This window comes from Panthera onca, chromosome E2 (genome assembly GCF_046562875.1).
Source record: "Panthera onca isolate mPanOnc1 chromosome E2, mPanOnc1 haplotype 2, whole genome shotgun sequence".
In the NCBI taxonomy this organism is placed as follows: domain Eukaryota; kingdom Metazoa; phylum Chordata; class Mammalia; order Carnivora; family Felidae; genus Panthera; species Panthera onca.
Genome location: NC_138353.1, coordinates 7213606 through 7228049, shown reverse-complemented (window position 1 = coordinate 7228049; position 14444 = coordinate 7213606). Strand labels below are relative to the sequence as shown.

Genomic DNA, 14444 nt, shown 5'->3' with positions numbered 1-14444 from the left:
CTCGAACTCACAAACCGTGAGATCATGACCCGAGCCGAAGTCGGACGCTTAACCGACTGAGCCACCCAGGCACCCCATTATTATTTTTTTTAATGTTTGTTTATTTTTGAGAGAGAGAGAGCACAAGTGGGGGAGGAACAGAGAGAGAGAGAGTGGGGGTGGACACAGGATCCGAAGCAGGCTTTGCGCTGACAGCGAGCTTGATGCAGGGCTTGAACTCACCAACCGTGAGATCACGACCTGAGCCTAAGCTGGATGCTCAACCGACTGAGCCACCCAGGCGCCCCAGACATGATTCTTCACACAGGATTCGGCTGCATCTGGTGGTTTCTGTGGAGCCCGCAACTAAGCAAGCGTGGATACGTACCATCTGGTGTCAGAACCCAGACCCACGTTTCCACACTTCTTCCTCCTCCTGTGGGACAGGAAAGGCTGCTATCGGAAGTGTGGTTTGTCTCCTGGAGTGCCCAGTAAACCTAACCCCTCCCTCTCCACAGGCACTGTAGAGCCTGCGAGTTTTGTAGACTATGAGCCATCATTTTCTCATTCCTCGTTTTATCACAAATCCCTATTGCAAGTACAGAGGTTATGACTTAGGACAGGGTGTTACTGTTATTTGGGCTCTTGGAGGCAAAAATTTAATTGTGAACAATGATTTCCTTTATTTTTATTTTGAGAGAAAGAGAGAGACACAGAGAGGGAGGAAGAGAGAGAATCCCAAGCAGGCTTCATGCTCAGCAGAGTCCAACTCGGGGCTCGATCTCACGACCGTGAGATCACAGCCTGAGCAAAAATCAAGAGTCAGACACGTAAATAACTGAGCCACCCAGGTGCCCCAACTATGAGCAATTATTTTTTTAATGTTTATTTTTGAGAGACAGAGACAGGGACAGAGTGTCAGCTGGGGAAGGGCAGAGAGACAGGGAGACACAGAATCCAAAAGAAGCCTCCAGGCTCTGAGCTGTCAGCACAGAGCACGACTCGGGGCTTGAACTCAGGAACCGTTGAGATCATGACCTGAGCCGAAGTCAGATGCTTAACCAAGTGAGCCACCTAGGTGCCCCTGAACAATTATTTTTTTTAAAAAAAGAACTTGACAGCATAATTGTGTGACTATAGGTGTGAAAGCCTAAGAGTGTGTTCCTGTTACTTCTTCAAAAAACAGAAAAGGATCCATTCCACTAGTGTTGAAAGGTGAACCAGCTAGGATAAAATCAATTGCATATGGTTTCCCAAAGTTACGCAAGATTTCAAGAAAAAAAGTCTGACGTCTTAAACAGCAACCTTCACGCATGTTATGTGACTCAAATTAGCACACCCACATTTTCCAAGTGACAGGTTTCCAAGTTTCATTTAATAAAGTGTATGTGCGTTTGGAGAAAGCAGGCTCTGTCTGGCTGCCATGTTGTGTCTGTACATCCCTTAAGAGCCTATTATGACCCAGGAGACCCAGGGTCTCCCCCAAGGAGTCTGGACTCTCTGGTTCCGCCCAGGAAGTAGTCCCTTCCTCCTGGAGGGTTCCTAACATACTCCCCGCCCCCAGCTCTGTTTTTGGAGTCGGGCTGAGGGTGGCTGTGGTTTGAGGATGACAATGCCTAGCGTTCTCTCTGCCCCAACCCACGTTCATCAGGTCCCTCTTTCACGAAAAGGGAGAGGGCCTCTGGCTGACCTGTCACACACACTACTGACCCTCCCAGGCCCACACTCTCCAGGAAACACATGGCCAACCAGAGGGAGGATGCTGAAACCAAGCCATCCGGAAGCCCCTCATTCCCAAGAAACTCTTAACATTAGAAATGTGGTTCTTCTGTAAGAATGAAATCTATTTTCTTCTTCATGGGGAAGTTCTCTTTCGGGCTGGATCTGATAGGCTCAGACATACATGCCCCAGACCAGACTGTGTGTTCGCTCTAAAGCAACCCCTGAGCTTCCTGACGTACGTCCAAGAAGGTGGGAAAGGTATCTGTATGTACAGACCCTGTTTTGTCTAAAAGAGGTCTTCAGAGTGGGGGGTATACACAACTCCCCACACAGGACTGTACGTCTACTCTACTCCTCGAAGGTGACTCCTGGTCCATGTCGGGACATCCTGTATTCAGAACAACCAAAGCATTACAGCTTAGAGGAGCTAATTTAAAAAAAAAAGAAAAATTAACTGGAATGTTTTCAGGGACAAAGTTTTCAAGTGACACCGAATAAAACATTCAGGTAAAAAACTAATGATCCCCATTAGACATGGTGTACATTTTTCTCTTAGGTACTTAAAGCTTATGTGAATCATGTCATAAAATAGTCATTCTATTAACAAACAATCCCCATCTCCTGTCACCTCATACAATGTATAATGACTTCTGGCTCTGAGTGACAAGAAAAAAATTTAATGTTGAAAAATGTCAGATGTCAATTTAAATTTTTAAAAATATTTGTTTATCTATTCATTTATTTTATTCTATTTTTTAATACATTTATTTATTTTTGAGACAGAGAGAGATGGAGCATGAATGGGGAAGGGTCAGAGAGAGAGGGAGACACAGAATCTGAAACAGGCTCCAGGCTCCGAGCTGTCAGCACAGAGCCCGACGCGGGGCTCAAACTCACGGACCGCAAGATCATGACCTGAGCTGAAATCGGCCGCTTAACCGACTGAGCCACCCAGGCGCCCCTCTATTCATTTATTTTAAAAGAGAGAGAGAAAGAGTGCATGCATGTGCAGGGGTCAGGCAGAGAGAATTCCAAGCAGGCTCTGTGCTGTCAGCGCAGAGCCAGATGCGGGGCTCGATCCCACAACCCTGGGATCACGACTTGAGCCGAAATCAAGAGTCGGACATTCAACTGCCTGAGCCACCCAGACACCCCAACAATTTCCCCTAATCTAAACCAACACTAAGCTTTTAGGGTTTATAAACTAATGTAATCCACAAAGGGAGTCCTGACCTTAACTGAACACTAACCCAGTGTGGATCCATTTCATCTTCAAAGCCACCCTTTGACTTCACAGATAAGGTCACTGAGGTCTAAAGTCACTCAGATGTAAGAAAAGAGCATGAATCTGAGTCTAGGACTGTGTGTGATTCCAAAGTTCTTTCCACTGCCTGGTTGAGGGTGTCTTGGGGGCTGAAGGTGACAGAGGTCAGGAAAGGCTTCCCCAAAGAGGTAGCATTCTGGGCAGTTCCAGAAGGGTAAGTAGGCATTCAACACCAATGCCAAGTGATGGAAAGGCACTCTAGGCAGAGGGAGAAGGAGTCACCAGAGAGCTTGGCACACGTAAGTAGCGGGGGTGATGGCAGCCAGATCTACGGAGCACTTACTGTGGCCCAAGAGCTGTTACAAGTATTCATTAAGTGTGCCCTCTTCTCAACCTCAGGACTACTGACATTTTGGGCATGTTAGTTCTTTGCTATTGGGGCTGTCCTGTGTGTTTGAGATTTATAACACTGCTGGATGCCAGTATGCCTCAACCCCGGGTGTGACAACCAAAACTGTCCCTGCCAAATGTCCTCTGGGGGCCAAAATCATCTCAGATTGAGAACCACTGCTCTCATCATGTGAAGGTTGTACCATTATTATTTCCACCTTACAGGTGAGAATATGTAAGCTGTCCACAGTTACACAACCAGGTTGGTAATCCCACGATCAGAACTAAGCTGTTCTGTCTTTAACCACAATACCACGTGGCAAGTTTCCTGCCTGGGCTTCATGCTCACTGGGGTACAGATCACAGTAGGGGACAAGAAAGGAGAGGTAAGCCAGCAACAGCTCAGCAAGGGCCTTGAGTACCTTGCCTGTTCTGTACGAGGCCTTGTGCCTAGACGCTGGGACCCAGATGCAAATCCAACCGAAGCCCTCTTTCAAGGAGCTCCCAACCCAAAGAGACACTGAAACAGTCACAGTCACAGCCCAAGGTGACGGGGCCTCTGACAAAGTGAGCCTAGAGGTGGCTTGTTAACGCAGTGCAAGGTAGGATGGGTCCCGTAGTCTACCTGGAAAAAGTACATCCACATGGCTACTCGGATGACAAACAGGAATCAGTGTGGTGGGGAGGGGGGGTGAGGGAGGGAGGGAGGGTCTTCAGGAAGAGAGGACAAAACGTGCAAACACCTGGCAGAAAAGTTACTTCGCTGGCGATTGTGGGGGACCTGCCAGAATCTCAGGGATGGGAGAGGCTAAAAAGTCATCAAGGGCATGGTTGCAAACACCAGGCTGAGGGATTCGACCTTACCCTGCAGGTGATGAGAGCTAGTCATCTGCCCTCTCCAGAAACCCCCAACACCAACTTACAGTCTTTTCCACTGGAATATTAATTAACATGTTGCAGCAAACAAAACATAAAAATGTTTGCAAAACATCCGTGAGGAATCTCTGCCCAAACTGTGCCAGCTTGCTGGTGAATGTGGCCACTAAGGACTACAGGGACTGGTCCCATTCTCAACACTCCCAACCACTGCCACCCCAGGGAAGTGACATAAGGGACCAGCACACCCCCACCCCAAACACTTATTAAGCACCAAGCACTGACCTTCATGCTTTATATGATGTTTTTAAATATACTTTTTAACGTTTATTTACTTCTGAGAGAGAGAAAAGGAGAGACAGAGCACAAGTGGGGCAGGGGCAGAGAGAGAGAGGGAGGGAGACACAGAATCTGAAGCAGGCTCCAGGCTCTGAGCTGTCAGCACAGAGCCTGACGCGGAGCTCGCACTCACGAATCGCAAGATCATGACTTGAGCCGAAATCGGTCGCTTAACCGACTGAGCCACCCAGGCACTCCCAAGCTTTACATGTTAACTCATTTACCTCTTTATCCCAACAACTGCTTTATCACCCCCACAGAGGACACTGAGGCACAGAAAGGTTCAAGGTCGCATGACTAAGCAAGTGGCGCAGGCTGGCTTTCACATCCTCTTGTTGCCAATGACGTCTAGCCTTGAGGGTAATCCTTGTTATTAACTTCTCACTCAAAAGTATACAGGTGGTGTTGAGATCTACTCAAACATTTAATTAGAGAAACTTGCAAAGTAGGAGACTAAAACCAACACAGAAACACCTGAATTTGTATACTAGTTTTGGGGCAGAAAAGTGAATGTACATCACAGAAGAACACCACTCAGGCCAGCGTTCCTCGGCTTTGGCACTATCGTTTCAAACTGGATATTCTTTGCAGTGAGAGGCCAGCCTGTGCACACTATATTCAGCACCACCCTTGGCCTCTACCTACCAAACACCAGTCCCACCCCTGCCCTGGTCCGTGGTTGTGACAACCAAACACGTCTCCAGATAGTGCCAAATGTTCCCTGGGGCACAAAACCACCCCAAACTGAGGACTGGCTTAAAAACTGTCAGTTTTGAAACTTCATCTCCTTTCTTGAAAAGAACTATTAGGCTTGGTCCCCAAAGAGAAGCCGACCTTGATTAGGAGAATTAAATGGGAGGAGAATAATGAAAGTTTACTGTTTGGCGCATACACACGTGCCATATTAACGCATTTATGTTCACAAACAGCCTGTGGGGCAGCCTCTGTTGTTAGGCGCACTTTACAGAGGAGGAATGTGAGACGGTACGTGCCGAGCACATGCTAATTGCTCAGCGAGCGCAGTTCTTTCCCCCATGTCCTGGCTAGCGGCACTTGTAACCTCTGGGTTCCCGCAGCCCCTGACATCTGGTCCCTCCACATCAAGCTGCATCACCCTCAACTCCCCACCCAGGCATGACACTCCTGTGTCCCCGAGGGCAGGACCCGGCACACAGGAAGCCTCAGGAAATCACTAACGTAGGAGCCCGATAACCAGGGTTCAACCCTCGCGACCGCCTCAGATACTCAAATGTGCCCCAGCACCCGGGAGAGTGCTCGGTTTTTTGCTTTCGGAGGCTTGTGCCCTCGGAAACCCTCCGTGTCTTGGGGCTCACCTGTCCTCCATCTCGAGCTCTGCCTTCAACTCCACAAGGCTGGAGGTGCGCGCACTCGTCCGTGCGCTACACCTGAGCGTAGCCGCCCACTGGGTTCCGCCCCCAGCCCGGTACCCGCGTGGGGAACCGCAAACCGCCCGTTGTCGGCTCGGCGGACGCAAGGCGCCCCCAGCCCGCACCGCCGCGGCTCTGGGAACCCGCGCGCACCCACTCCCACGCCTGCGGGCGGAGCGCATAAAAGCCCACTTCGTGCACCGTGCGCCGCGCGCTGCAGCCCAAGCCTTGCAATGTGCGGTTGCACGCGCGGCCTCTCCCTTGCGTGCCCTTATCCCTCTCTTCCCCCCACCCCGACAACTCTCCAGTCGCACCATAAATTCTATCATACTTCCACAAGAGCAGAAAATCTGGAAAGCATTCATTCCTTCTCTAGCATAAAGTGCACAGTGTACGGCGGCACACAGAAATCAGACGGCCCACCTGTTTTTGCGCAGGCGCAGACGGGAGACGTGCCGGCCGGGCCGGGAGCACTCTGGGAGACTTGGGCGGAGAGCGTGACGTCACGGCGAGGTTGGCAGCGTGTGCGCCCAGCTGGTCTCGCAGCTGAAGGCGATGAGGGCCAAGCCGCCGCGCCGGGACCTGGGAGTCGTAGGCGGGTAAACCCAAAGCCTTCTGGGAATCGTAGTCCCTCCACAGGCTTCCGCGTTTTCTCGGAGCCTGGACTTCCCGGCGCGGGTTCTACTCACGTGAGTTTCCCCTCCTCAGCAGGCCGATCTCGGCTCTTTGTCGTGCTGCCGTGTAGGAGTTGAGGGTCTCCATCTTACCTTCCCACGCATTCCGGTAGGCATCCCTGGAGAGATGGCACCGCTCTCCGCGAACCTCCAACGCCTGTGTCCGGTGCCCCTGCTGACCCGCTTTGGAGCCTGTCTAGGTTCTGATTCCTAGCTTCCACCCTCAACCTGAGGGCGGTTCGAACGCAGCCTCCTCTGCCTTGGTTACAATCTAGAGTGATCAGGGCTGGCCTGGGGGGTGTCAGGCGGCCATGAGAGCCCAGAGGAGGCGCCAGACCCAGCTCAGGTTTCAGGAAAGACTTCAGAGCAAACAAAGGACCTCCAAATTACCATGCCCAAACAAAGTTACAGATTCTCTGGACTAAACCTACACCTCTCGCAATATTTCCCTATTCTTCCCTCTTTCCCACGTCCTCCCCATGAAATGGTCCCACTATCCTTGCAAGTGCTGAAGGCAGAACCTTGAAATCGTCAGTCCTCTGTTTCTCTCATCTATTGCCTCGTTCAACCAAGTCTCGTGTGAGTTCAACCTACTCTGTTTCCAGAAGGGATCCAGAATCTGACCACTTCTCTCCACTTCCACTTTCTCTACTCAGCCCTTAGCCACATTACGGCTCATGTGGACCATTCTAGGAGCCTCCTCCTGGTCTACCGGTGTCTGCCCTCGCCACTCTCCACTCTCTGTTCCCACGCAGCAGCCTGGGGCATCCTGTCAAAATATAAATCACATCCTATCACTCCACAGCTTTCAACCATCTAACGGTTCTCAGCTCATTCAGAATAAAATCCAACCTTTTCACCCTGCCAACCTCCAAGCCCCCGATCTTCTCTTGTCCTCACCTATAACTCACTTTCCAAACAACTGAATATAGGCCCTTCCCTTCAGGTCCTTTGCCTTTGCTATTAACTATCTGGAACATTCTTCCCACCCTGATCAAATTTCATGACTCCTTCTCATCCTTCTGGCCCCAGCTCAGAGGATAATTCCTTCATATTACTCCTTATATTTGTAAAGTGTCTTGGTTATTTACTTATCATGGGTTGGCTCCTCCCCTAGAACGTCGTGCCTGCAACCTTTCCTATTTTGTTCACTGCTGTTCCAGTATCGAACGCATTTTGGGTAGATGGGAGGCAATGAATGGATACCTGTTGAATGAAGGAATGAATGATGAAAAGCTTACGCCGAGACTTGAAGGTGCCAATCCTGCACATGTGCTGGGAGAGGGTTCCAGGCAATGGGTATATGCACTCTGGGCGCTATCCAGGCAGGCTTCCCGGAGGCATCGACCCCGCAATCCGGAATCCGCACGTAACCTGCCTCCCCTCTCTCCCTGTCCAGGGGCAGCCAACTCCTCCCCGCCCGCCCGGAACCCGCGATGCCCGCCCCGCAGTGCGCCTCCTGCCACGCGGCGCGCGCCGCCCTCCGCCGCCCGCGCTCCGGCCAAGCGCTGTGCGGCGCCTGCTTCTGCGCCGCCTTCGAGGCCGAGGTGCTGCACACGGTGCTGGCGGGCCGCCTGCTGCCGCCCGGCGCCGTGGTGGCCGTGGGCGCCTCCGGCGGCAAGGACTCCACGGTGCTGGCGCACGTGCTGCGCGAGCTGGCGCCGCGCCTGGGCGTCTCGCTGCGCCTGGTGGCCGTGGACGAGGGCATCGGCGGCTACCGGGACGCGGCGCTGGCGGCCGTGCGGCGCCAGGCGGCGCGCTGGGACCTCCCGCTCACCGTCGTGGCCTACGCCGACCTCTTCGGGGGCTGGACGATGGACGCCGTGGCCCGCAGCACGGCCGGCTCCGGCCGCAGCCGCGCCTGCTGCACCTTCTGCGGGGTCCTGCGGCGCCGCGCGCTGGAGGAAGGGGCGCGCCTCGTGGGAGCCACGCACATCGTGACGGGTGAGCGCGGGCGCCGCAGCCGAGGGGCGCGGGGCGGGCGCTGCAAGGGGTGAAGGAGACGCCGGGGGTGCCCGAAGTGGGGGATCTCCACGAGAAGGGGGTGCGCACGCCCGCTGAAGGTGCGTGGGCAGAGTGTGTGCGCGCCGGGGCTGGGCGCGGCAAGCTTTGAGTCACTGCCTTCGCTTTGGCCACGGAGGGGTGCAGGGGTGCTCTCCGGGGGCTGGGGCTGTGTTCCCTGCAGTTTCCAAAATGACATTCTCTGTGTCCCTTCACAAAAGGAGGCGAGTGAAGTGACACCACCCATCAGAAGCCATCTGTAGTCTGAAACGCAACTCTTTAGACCCCCCTTCTCTGTCGGCCTCTTCTCTCTGAGAACTTGAGAACTTACTCTCTCCCAACCGTTGCTTCAACACGTGATTGTTGACCATCTCCTCTGTACCAGACGCTCTGTAGCCTCGAGCAATACCTAACCTCGGTTACCTCATCTGTAAAACGGGGTTATTAATAATATCGAGGTCCCAGGGTCGTTGGGAATAAAGTGAGTTCTGTGTGAGGCACTTAGACCAGAGACTGGCAAACAGCAGACCTTACAGAGATGTTTGCCTCCTGATGCTGCCCAAGGCAGCCTCTGCCCCTGCCCTCCCGACATGCCCATAATTATAACCCGGTAAGTGCCGCTAAGGAAAAATCACACAGACTTTGCCAGTTTATAACAGGAGGACCCAGTGAAGGGGGAAGCCTGGAGTTAGGAAGTGGTTCCTGAGTGAGCCTGACCTGAAGGCCGCCTGAGTAACCAGTGAAGGGCAGACCCAGTTGTTGGGATCTGAGCAGAGGAGGTGGCTGGTGCAAAGGCCCCGAGGAGGGGAAGTGTGGCCAACTGGAGAAGCCCCAAGAGGACCGGTGTCTGTCGGACCAGACAGACTCAAGTATAAGACGACAAGATGCAGAATAGGTAGACGTTTAGGTGACGTTTATGGTGACTGTTGAGGAAATACCGAAGCTCTCGCTGGCCTTCCTGCACGCGGTGACCCGCATTCCCCGCACTGGGACAGCAACACCTCCACTGACCGTTAGAGGCCGCTTTGACTTCTCCGGTGCCGGTGCCGTGTGACGTACACCTTCAACTGAGACTGACCCTCCTGAAAAAGCAACTGGCACAGGGCCTGGTTGGCGATAAGTGGGTGGCAAATGAGGGCACCCCGGGTTGCCTCCTGGAGGCCTGTGTGTCCCCTCTCGTTTCTCACTGTGCTCACCGCCCACCTCCACCGGGCTGTCGCGCGGTGCCCAGGGGTCTCCATGGCCCTGTCCGGTCCTCCCTGCTGTTCTCCACGCACCCCCCCCCCCGCCCCCATCTCTCTCCTGGTCCTGGCGTCCTGCAGTGTCTGGGGGTGGGGTGGGGGTCTCCAGCCCGGCTCGCCCACTCTGGGCCGCTCTCCAGGGCCCCTCCCCGTCCGTCTGGGTCCCTGCTGCCCCACGGCGGCGCCCGCATCTCACCGGCTCCCCGTCTCTCTCCCCCAGGCCACAACGCCGACGACATGGCGGAGACCGTGCTCATGAACTTCCTGCGGGGCGACGCGGGGCGGCTGGCCCGGGGCGGGGGCCTGGGCTCGCGGGGCGAGGGGGGCGCGCTGCCGCGCTGCCGCCCCCTGCAGCTGGCCTCGCAGAAGGAGGTGGTGCTGTACGCGCACTTCCGCCGCCTCGACTACTTCTCGGAGGAGTGCGTCTACGCGCCCGAGGCCTTCCGCGGCCACGCGCGCCACCTGCTCAAGCTCCTGGAGGCGGCGCGGCCGTCGGCGGCGCTGGACCTGGTGCACTCGGCCGAGCGCCTGGCCTTGGCCCCGGCCGCGCGGCCCCCGCCCCCCGGCGCCTGCTCCCGCTGCGGGGCGCTGGCCAGCCGCGCGCTCTGCCAGGCCTGCGCCCTCCTGGACGGGCTGCAGCGCGGCCGGCCCCGCCTGGCCATCGGCAAGGGCCGCGGGGGGCGCGACGAGGAGGGGTCGTCGGGGCCGCCACCCCCGCCTCCCAGCGACCCCGGCTCTGCGCCGGGCCCCGCCGCCGGGGGGTGCGGGGCTGCCTGTAAAGAGCGCTGCGAATAAACCCAAGGGACCTCCGCCCGGGCTTCGCTGCGAGGCTGGGAGGGGGACGGACGGGACCGGTCGCCGCCGACCCCGCAGAAGCTGGGGGCCGGGACTCCTGGGTCTGAGGGAGGAGGGGCTGGGGGCCGGGACTTCCGGGTCTGAGGGAGGAGGGGCTGGGGGCCTGAACTGGGTCTGAGGGAGGAGGGGTTGGGGGCCGGGACCCCTGGGTCTGAAGGAGGAGGGGCTGGGGATCAGGACTCCTGGGTCTGAGGGAGGAAAGACAGGGGCCAGGACTCCAGGGTCTGAGGGAGGAGGGGGCTGGAGGCTTGGACTCCTGGGTCTGAGGGAGGAGGGGGCTAGAGGCCTGGACTCCTGGGTCTGAGGGAGGAGGGCCTGTGGGGTCAGACTCCTGGGTCTGAGGGAGGAAGAACAGGGGCCAGGACTCCAGGGTCTGAGGGAGGAGCGGCTGGGGGTCAGGACTCCAGGGTCTGAGGGAGGAGGGGGCTGGGGCAGGACTCCTGGGTCTGAGGGAGGAGGGGGCTGAGGACCTGGACTCCTGGGTCTGAGGGAGGAGGGGGCTGGGGACCTGGACTCCTGGGTCTGAGGGAGGAGGGCCTGTGGGGTCAGACTCCTGAGTCTGAGGGAGGAAGGACAAGGGCCAGGACTCCAGGGTCTGAGGGAGGAGGGGCTGGGGGCCGTGACTTCCGGGTCTGAGGGAGGAGGGGCTGGGGGCCGGGACTCATGGGTCTGAGGGAGGAGGGGCTGGGGGCCTGGAGAAGGGGCTGGAGGGGCCAGTACTCCTGGGTCTCAGAGCCGGTAGGAATTAGGGGGCTGCTTGCCTCATACTCTGCCAGGTTCTGGGCATGCTCAGGAGAGTCCTAACGCTTCTGTAGGACCTACTATGTGTCATGTCTGCCTGTTGCACCATAAGCAAAACCGCTTCACTTGAGGGACTCTCATTTCCAGTAACCTTGATGTTTACCTTTGAGCAAAGGTGGGGGGGGGGGGCGGGTGGGCAAAAAACCCTCATTCCCGGCACCTGGTTGGCTCAGTCAGAAGAGCATTCGACTCTTGATCTCGGGGTCGTGAGTTCGATCTCACGTTGGGTGCAGAGATTACTGGAAGAAAAAAAAAAAAAGAAAAGAAAACTTAAAAAAGAACTCTCCAAGGTGCCTGGGTGGCTCAGTTGAGCAACAGACTCTTGATTTCGGCTCAGGTCATGATCCATGAGCAAGGAGCCTGCTTGGGATTCTCTCTCCCTCTGTGCCCTTCTCCTCTGCTTTCACGCATGCGCGCTCTCTCTCTCAAATAAAAAACACAAAAAACCCAACTATCAGCTGTGGAACTTCTAGTATTGTGGGAGAGAGGCATAGACAAATCAGTATGCAATCTGACCTCTGATGATGTGAGCTATGTATGAATAACAAAGAGCTTAATGCAAAATGTGAAGGGGGCGCTGTTGCAGTTTGGGAGGTCAGGGCCTTTTTGAGAAAGTGACTCAGGAGAAGACCAAAATAAAGCAAGGGAGGTTTCCAGCCACGACAGAGTATATCATGCCAGAACATTTCCACTGGCCAACTGGAAAAGCAGCCAGGATCCCACAGAAAAGAGGCTCATTCTGCTGGAAGGGCCAGAAGCGGAAGCAGGCAGAAAACAGGGTAAAGAGGCTGGGGATCTGAGCAGAACTTTCAACGGTGTCATGGGACCAGACACAGAATTGGAGTGCAGAGCTACGTGGGCAGGGACTGGAAGGGCCAAAATCTGGGGGGAGGGAACAGTGTTGAGTCAGCCCGACACCTGCTCTTGTCCCCTGGGCAGCCTCATGAAACAGGATAAACACAGTCTGAAGTTCAGGGTCTCCTAAAAAGTAGAGGCCCAGTAAGCACCCGTTAGGACCCAAGTAGGGTTACAAATTAGAAGGGTCACCCGGAAGTAGGCCCGTCCACAAGAACACCAGAACCCAGCTTCAAACACACTCAATCCCAGAGCGGATTAAGAAGATTCCCGACTCCGAGAGCGCCTGGGTGACTCAGTCGGTTAAGCGGCCGACTCTTGATTTCAACTCAGGTCATGATCTCACTGTGAGTTCAAGCCCCACATCAGGCTCTGTGCTGACAGCTCAGGGCCTGCTTGGGATTCTCTCTCTCCCTCCTTTTCTCTGCCCCTCCCTCCCCTCTCAAAAATAAATAAATAAACGTAAAAAAGTGCAACAGCAAATATCAACCCGCTGGAAAGTGAGGAGAGGGAGGGTTTTCTGGACAGGGTGAGGGCAGAGTCAGCCCTGAGGAGCAAGGCACCCAGTGTTCTGTGAGAAATGCATTGTGTCTCTGAAGCTGAGTCCCCAGGATGAGTGGATTTTCAGAGGGTGACTAAGGAGAAGCTTGGACGTGCTCTGGCCAGCATCTCTGTCCCCTAGGACAGAATATCACGCCAGTCAATCCGCCGACTTCTGATCTCTGCATCTGAGGCAAGTCAGGGAACTACCTCCAGGGGGCGCTCCGCCCATCCTGCCAGACCTGGGGACCTCCCAGCCCAAGGGTTGGTGCTGTCCATGGTTCTGGAGCAAAGCTGGGTGAGTTCAGGAAACCCCAACTCTGCCAAGGACCCCAATCCATAGGTGCAAGGTCCCGAGCTCTAGGCCAGCAGGGCACCTAGGTCGCAGCAACTTCTGAAAGTCCGGGGCCTTCTTAGGAAGGAGAAGGCAGAAGAAGGGGTGGAGTGGACTGGGCTCATCTCTGTGCTTTTCCCCTCAACCCTCTTGTTGCCTTAACATGCTTTTCACCTTGTGGTGCCTGCCTGGCGAAGGGACAAGGAGGGACAAGGTCTTCTCTGAGGTTCCAGGTTATGTCATGCTGCTGGCCCTTGGACCACACTTTAAGAAGCACCCCTGTGCCCGGATCTCCCTCCAAGCAGAGGATTAGGAAAGAGATGGAGATTCACTGGAGGTCCTCACGTGCTGACTCAGGGTTGTACCTTTCTACATATTGCCCCGTTGAACCCTCACAACCAATCCTAGAGAACACTGGCTAACAATTCTCCTCATCCAGTGGGAAACTGAGACTTGATGTGATAAGCAACCTTTGCAGGGTCTCGCATCACTGATGTGCGTTTGGGGGCTGGGGTTGTGATCCACACAAATCTGACACCATAGATAGTGACTCCTGAACCCACTGTACCCTGGTCCCAGGAAAGCAGATGATGCACACTGGGAAGGTGTTTTATTTATAAGGGATGGAGACCATCAGACAATAGTCCGGGACGGATGGTGACAGCAGACAGCAGAAGGAGAGACCACCATGGGGTGGGGGGAATCTAAAGGTATCAAGATCGTGTCTTCAAGGACCAGTCCCCATGTCATCTTCTAACAATTTCGGGAGACTCTGCCCTAGTGGACATGCAACATGCTCGCTATTAGTGACAGAGTGGATTTCACTTAGCATTTGCCAGTGGAATGTCCCTAGAAGAGGAAGTTCTCCTGTGAACTTCATATTTTCGAGAAGCTACCAAGCTTGTCAGGCCTCCACTAAGAATTAAGATCTCAGTGTGATCTATAGAGAGGGTAGTCTTTGAGAATGTTAAGTCAGCTATGACGGAGCAGGGAACTGGGGAAGAAGCCGGGCATAATGGGGAAGAATGTGCAGAGATTTAAAACAAAACAAAAACCGGGCACCTGACTGGCTCAGTTGGTGGAGCATGAGGTTCTTGATCTTGGGGTTGTGAGTTCAAGCTTCGTGTTGGGTGTAGAGATTACTTTAAAATCTTTTTTAAAAACCCACACACATCATCTTACACC

At 54.9% G+C, this 14444-nt stretch overlaps 1 protein-coding gene and 1 long non-coding RNA gene across 3 annotated transcripts; one reads left to right on the top strand and one right to left on the bottom strand.

Moving 5' to 3' along the window:
• The first annotated feature begins 6510 nt into the window (after positions 1 to 6510).
• Positions 6511 to 11119, top strand: LOC144614702 (cytoplasmic tRNA 2-thiolation protein 1). Of its 2 annotated transcripts, none has more exons than XM_078439391.2 (3): positions 6511 to 6647; positions 8032 to 8576; positions 10095 to 11119. In XM_078439391.2, exons 2-3 carry the CDS (start codon positions 8069 to 8071, stop codon positions 10667 to 10669), a joined length of 1083 nt encoding a protein of 360 aa, XP_078295517.1. In that variant the 5' UTR covers positions 6511 to 6647; positions 8032 to 8068; the 3' UTR covers positions 10670 to 11119. The 2 variants fall into 2 exon arrangements, with proteins under 2 accessions (XP_078295517.1, XP_078295518.1); XM_078439392.2 differs by having other exon boundaries at positions 6643 to 6741.
• LOC144614703 (uncharacterized) lies at positions 9530 to 10184 on the bottom strand. The gene is made up of 2 exons (XR_013552708.2): positions 10071 to 10184; positions 9530 to 9706 (listed from the first exon to the last, which is right to left on the bottom strand). It is a non-coding gene; the product is annotated as an uncharacterized LOC144614703 (long non-coding RNA).
• Positions 11120 to 14444: the final 3325 nt, after the last annotated feature.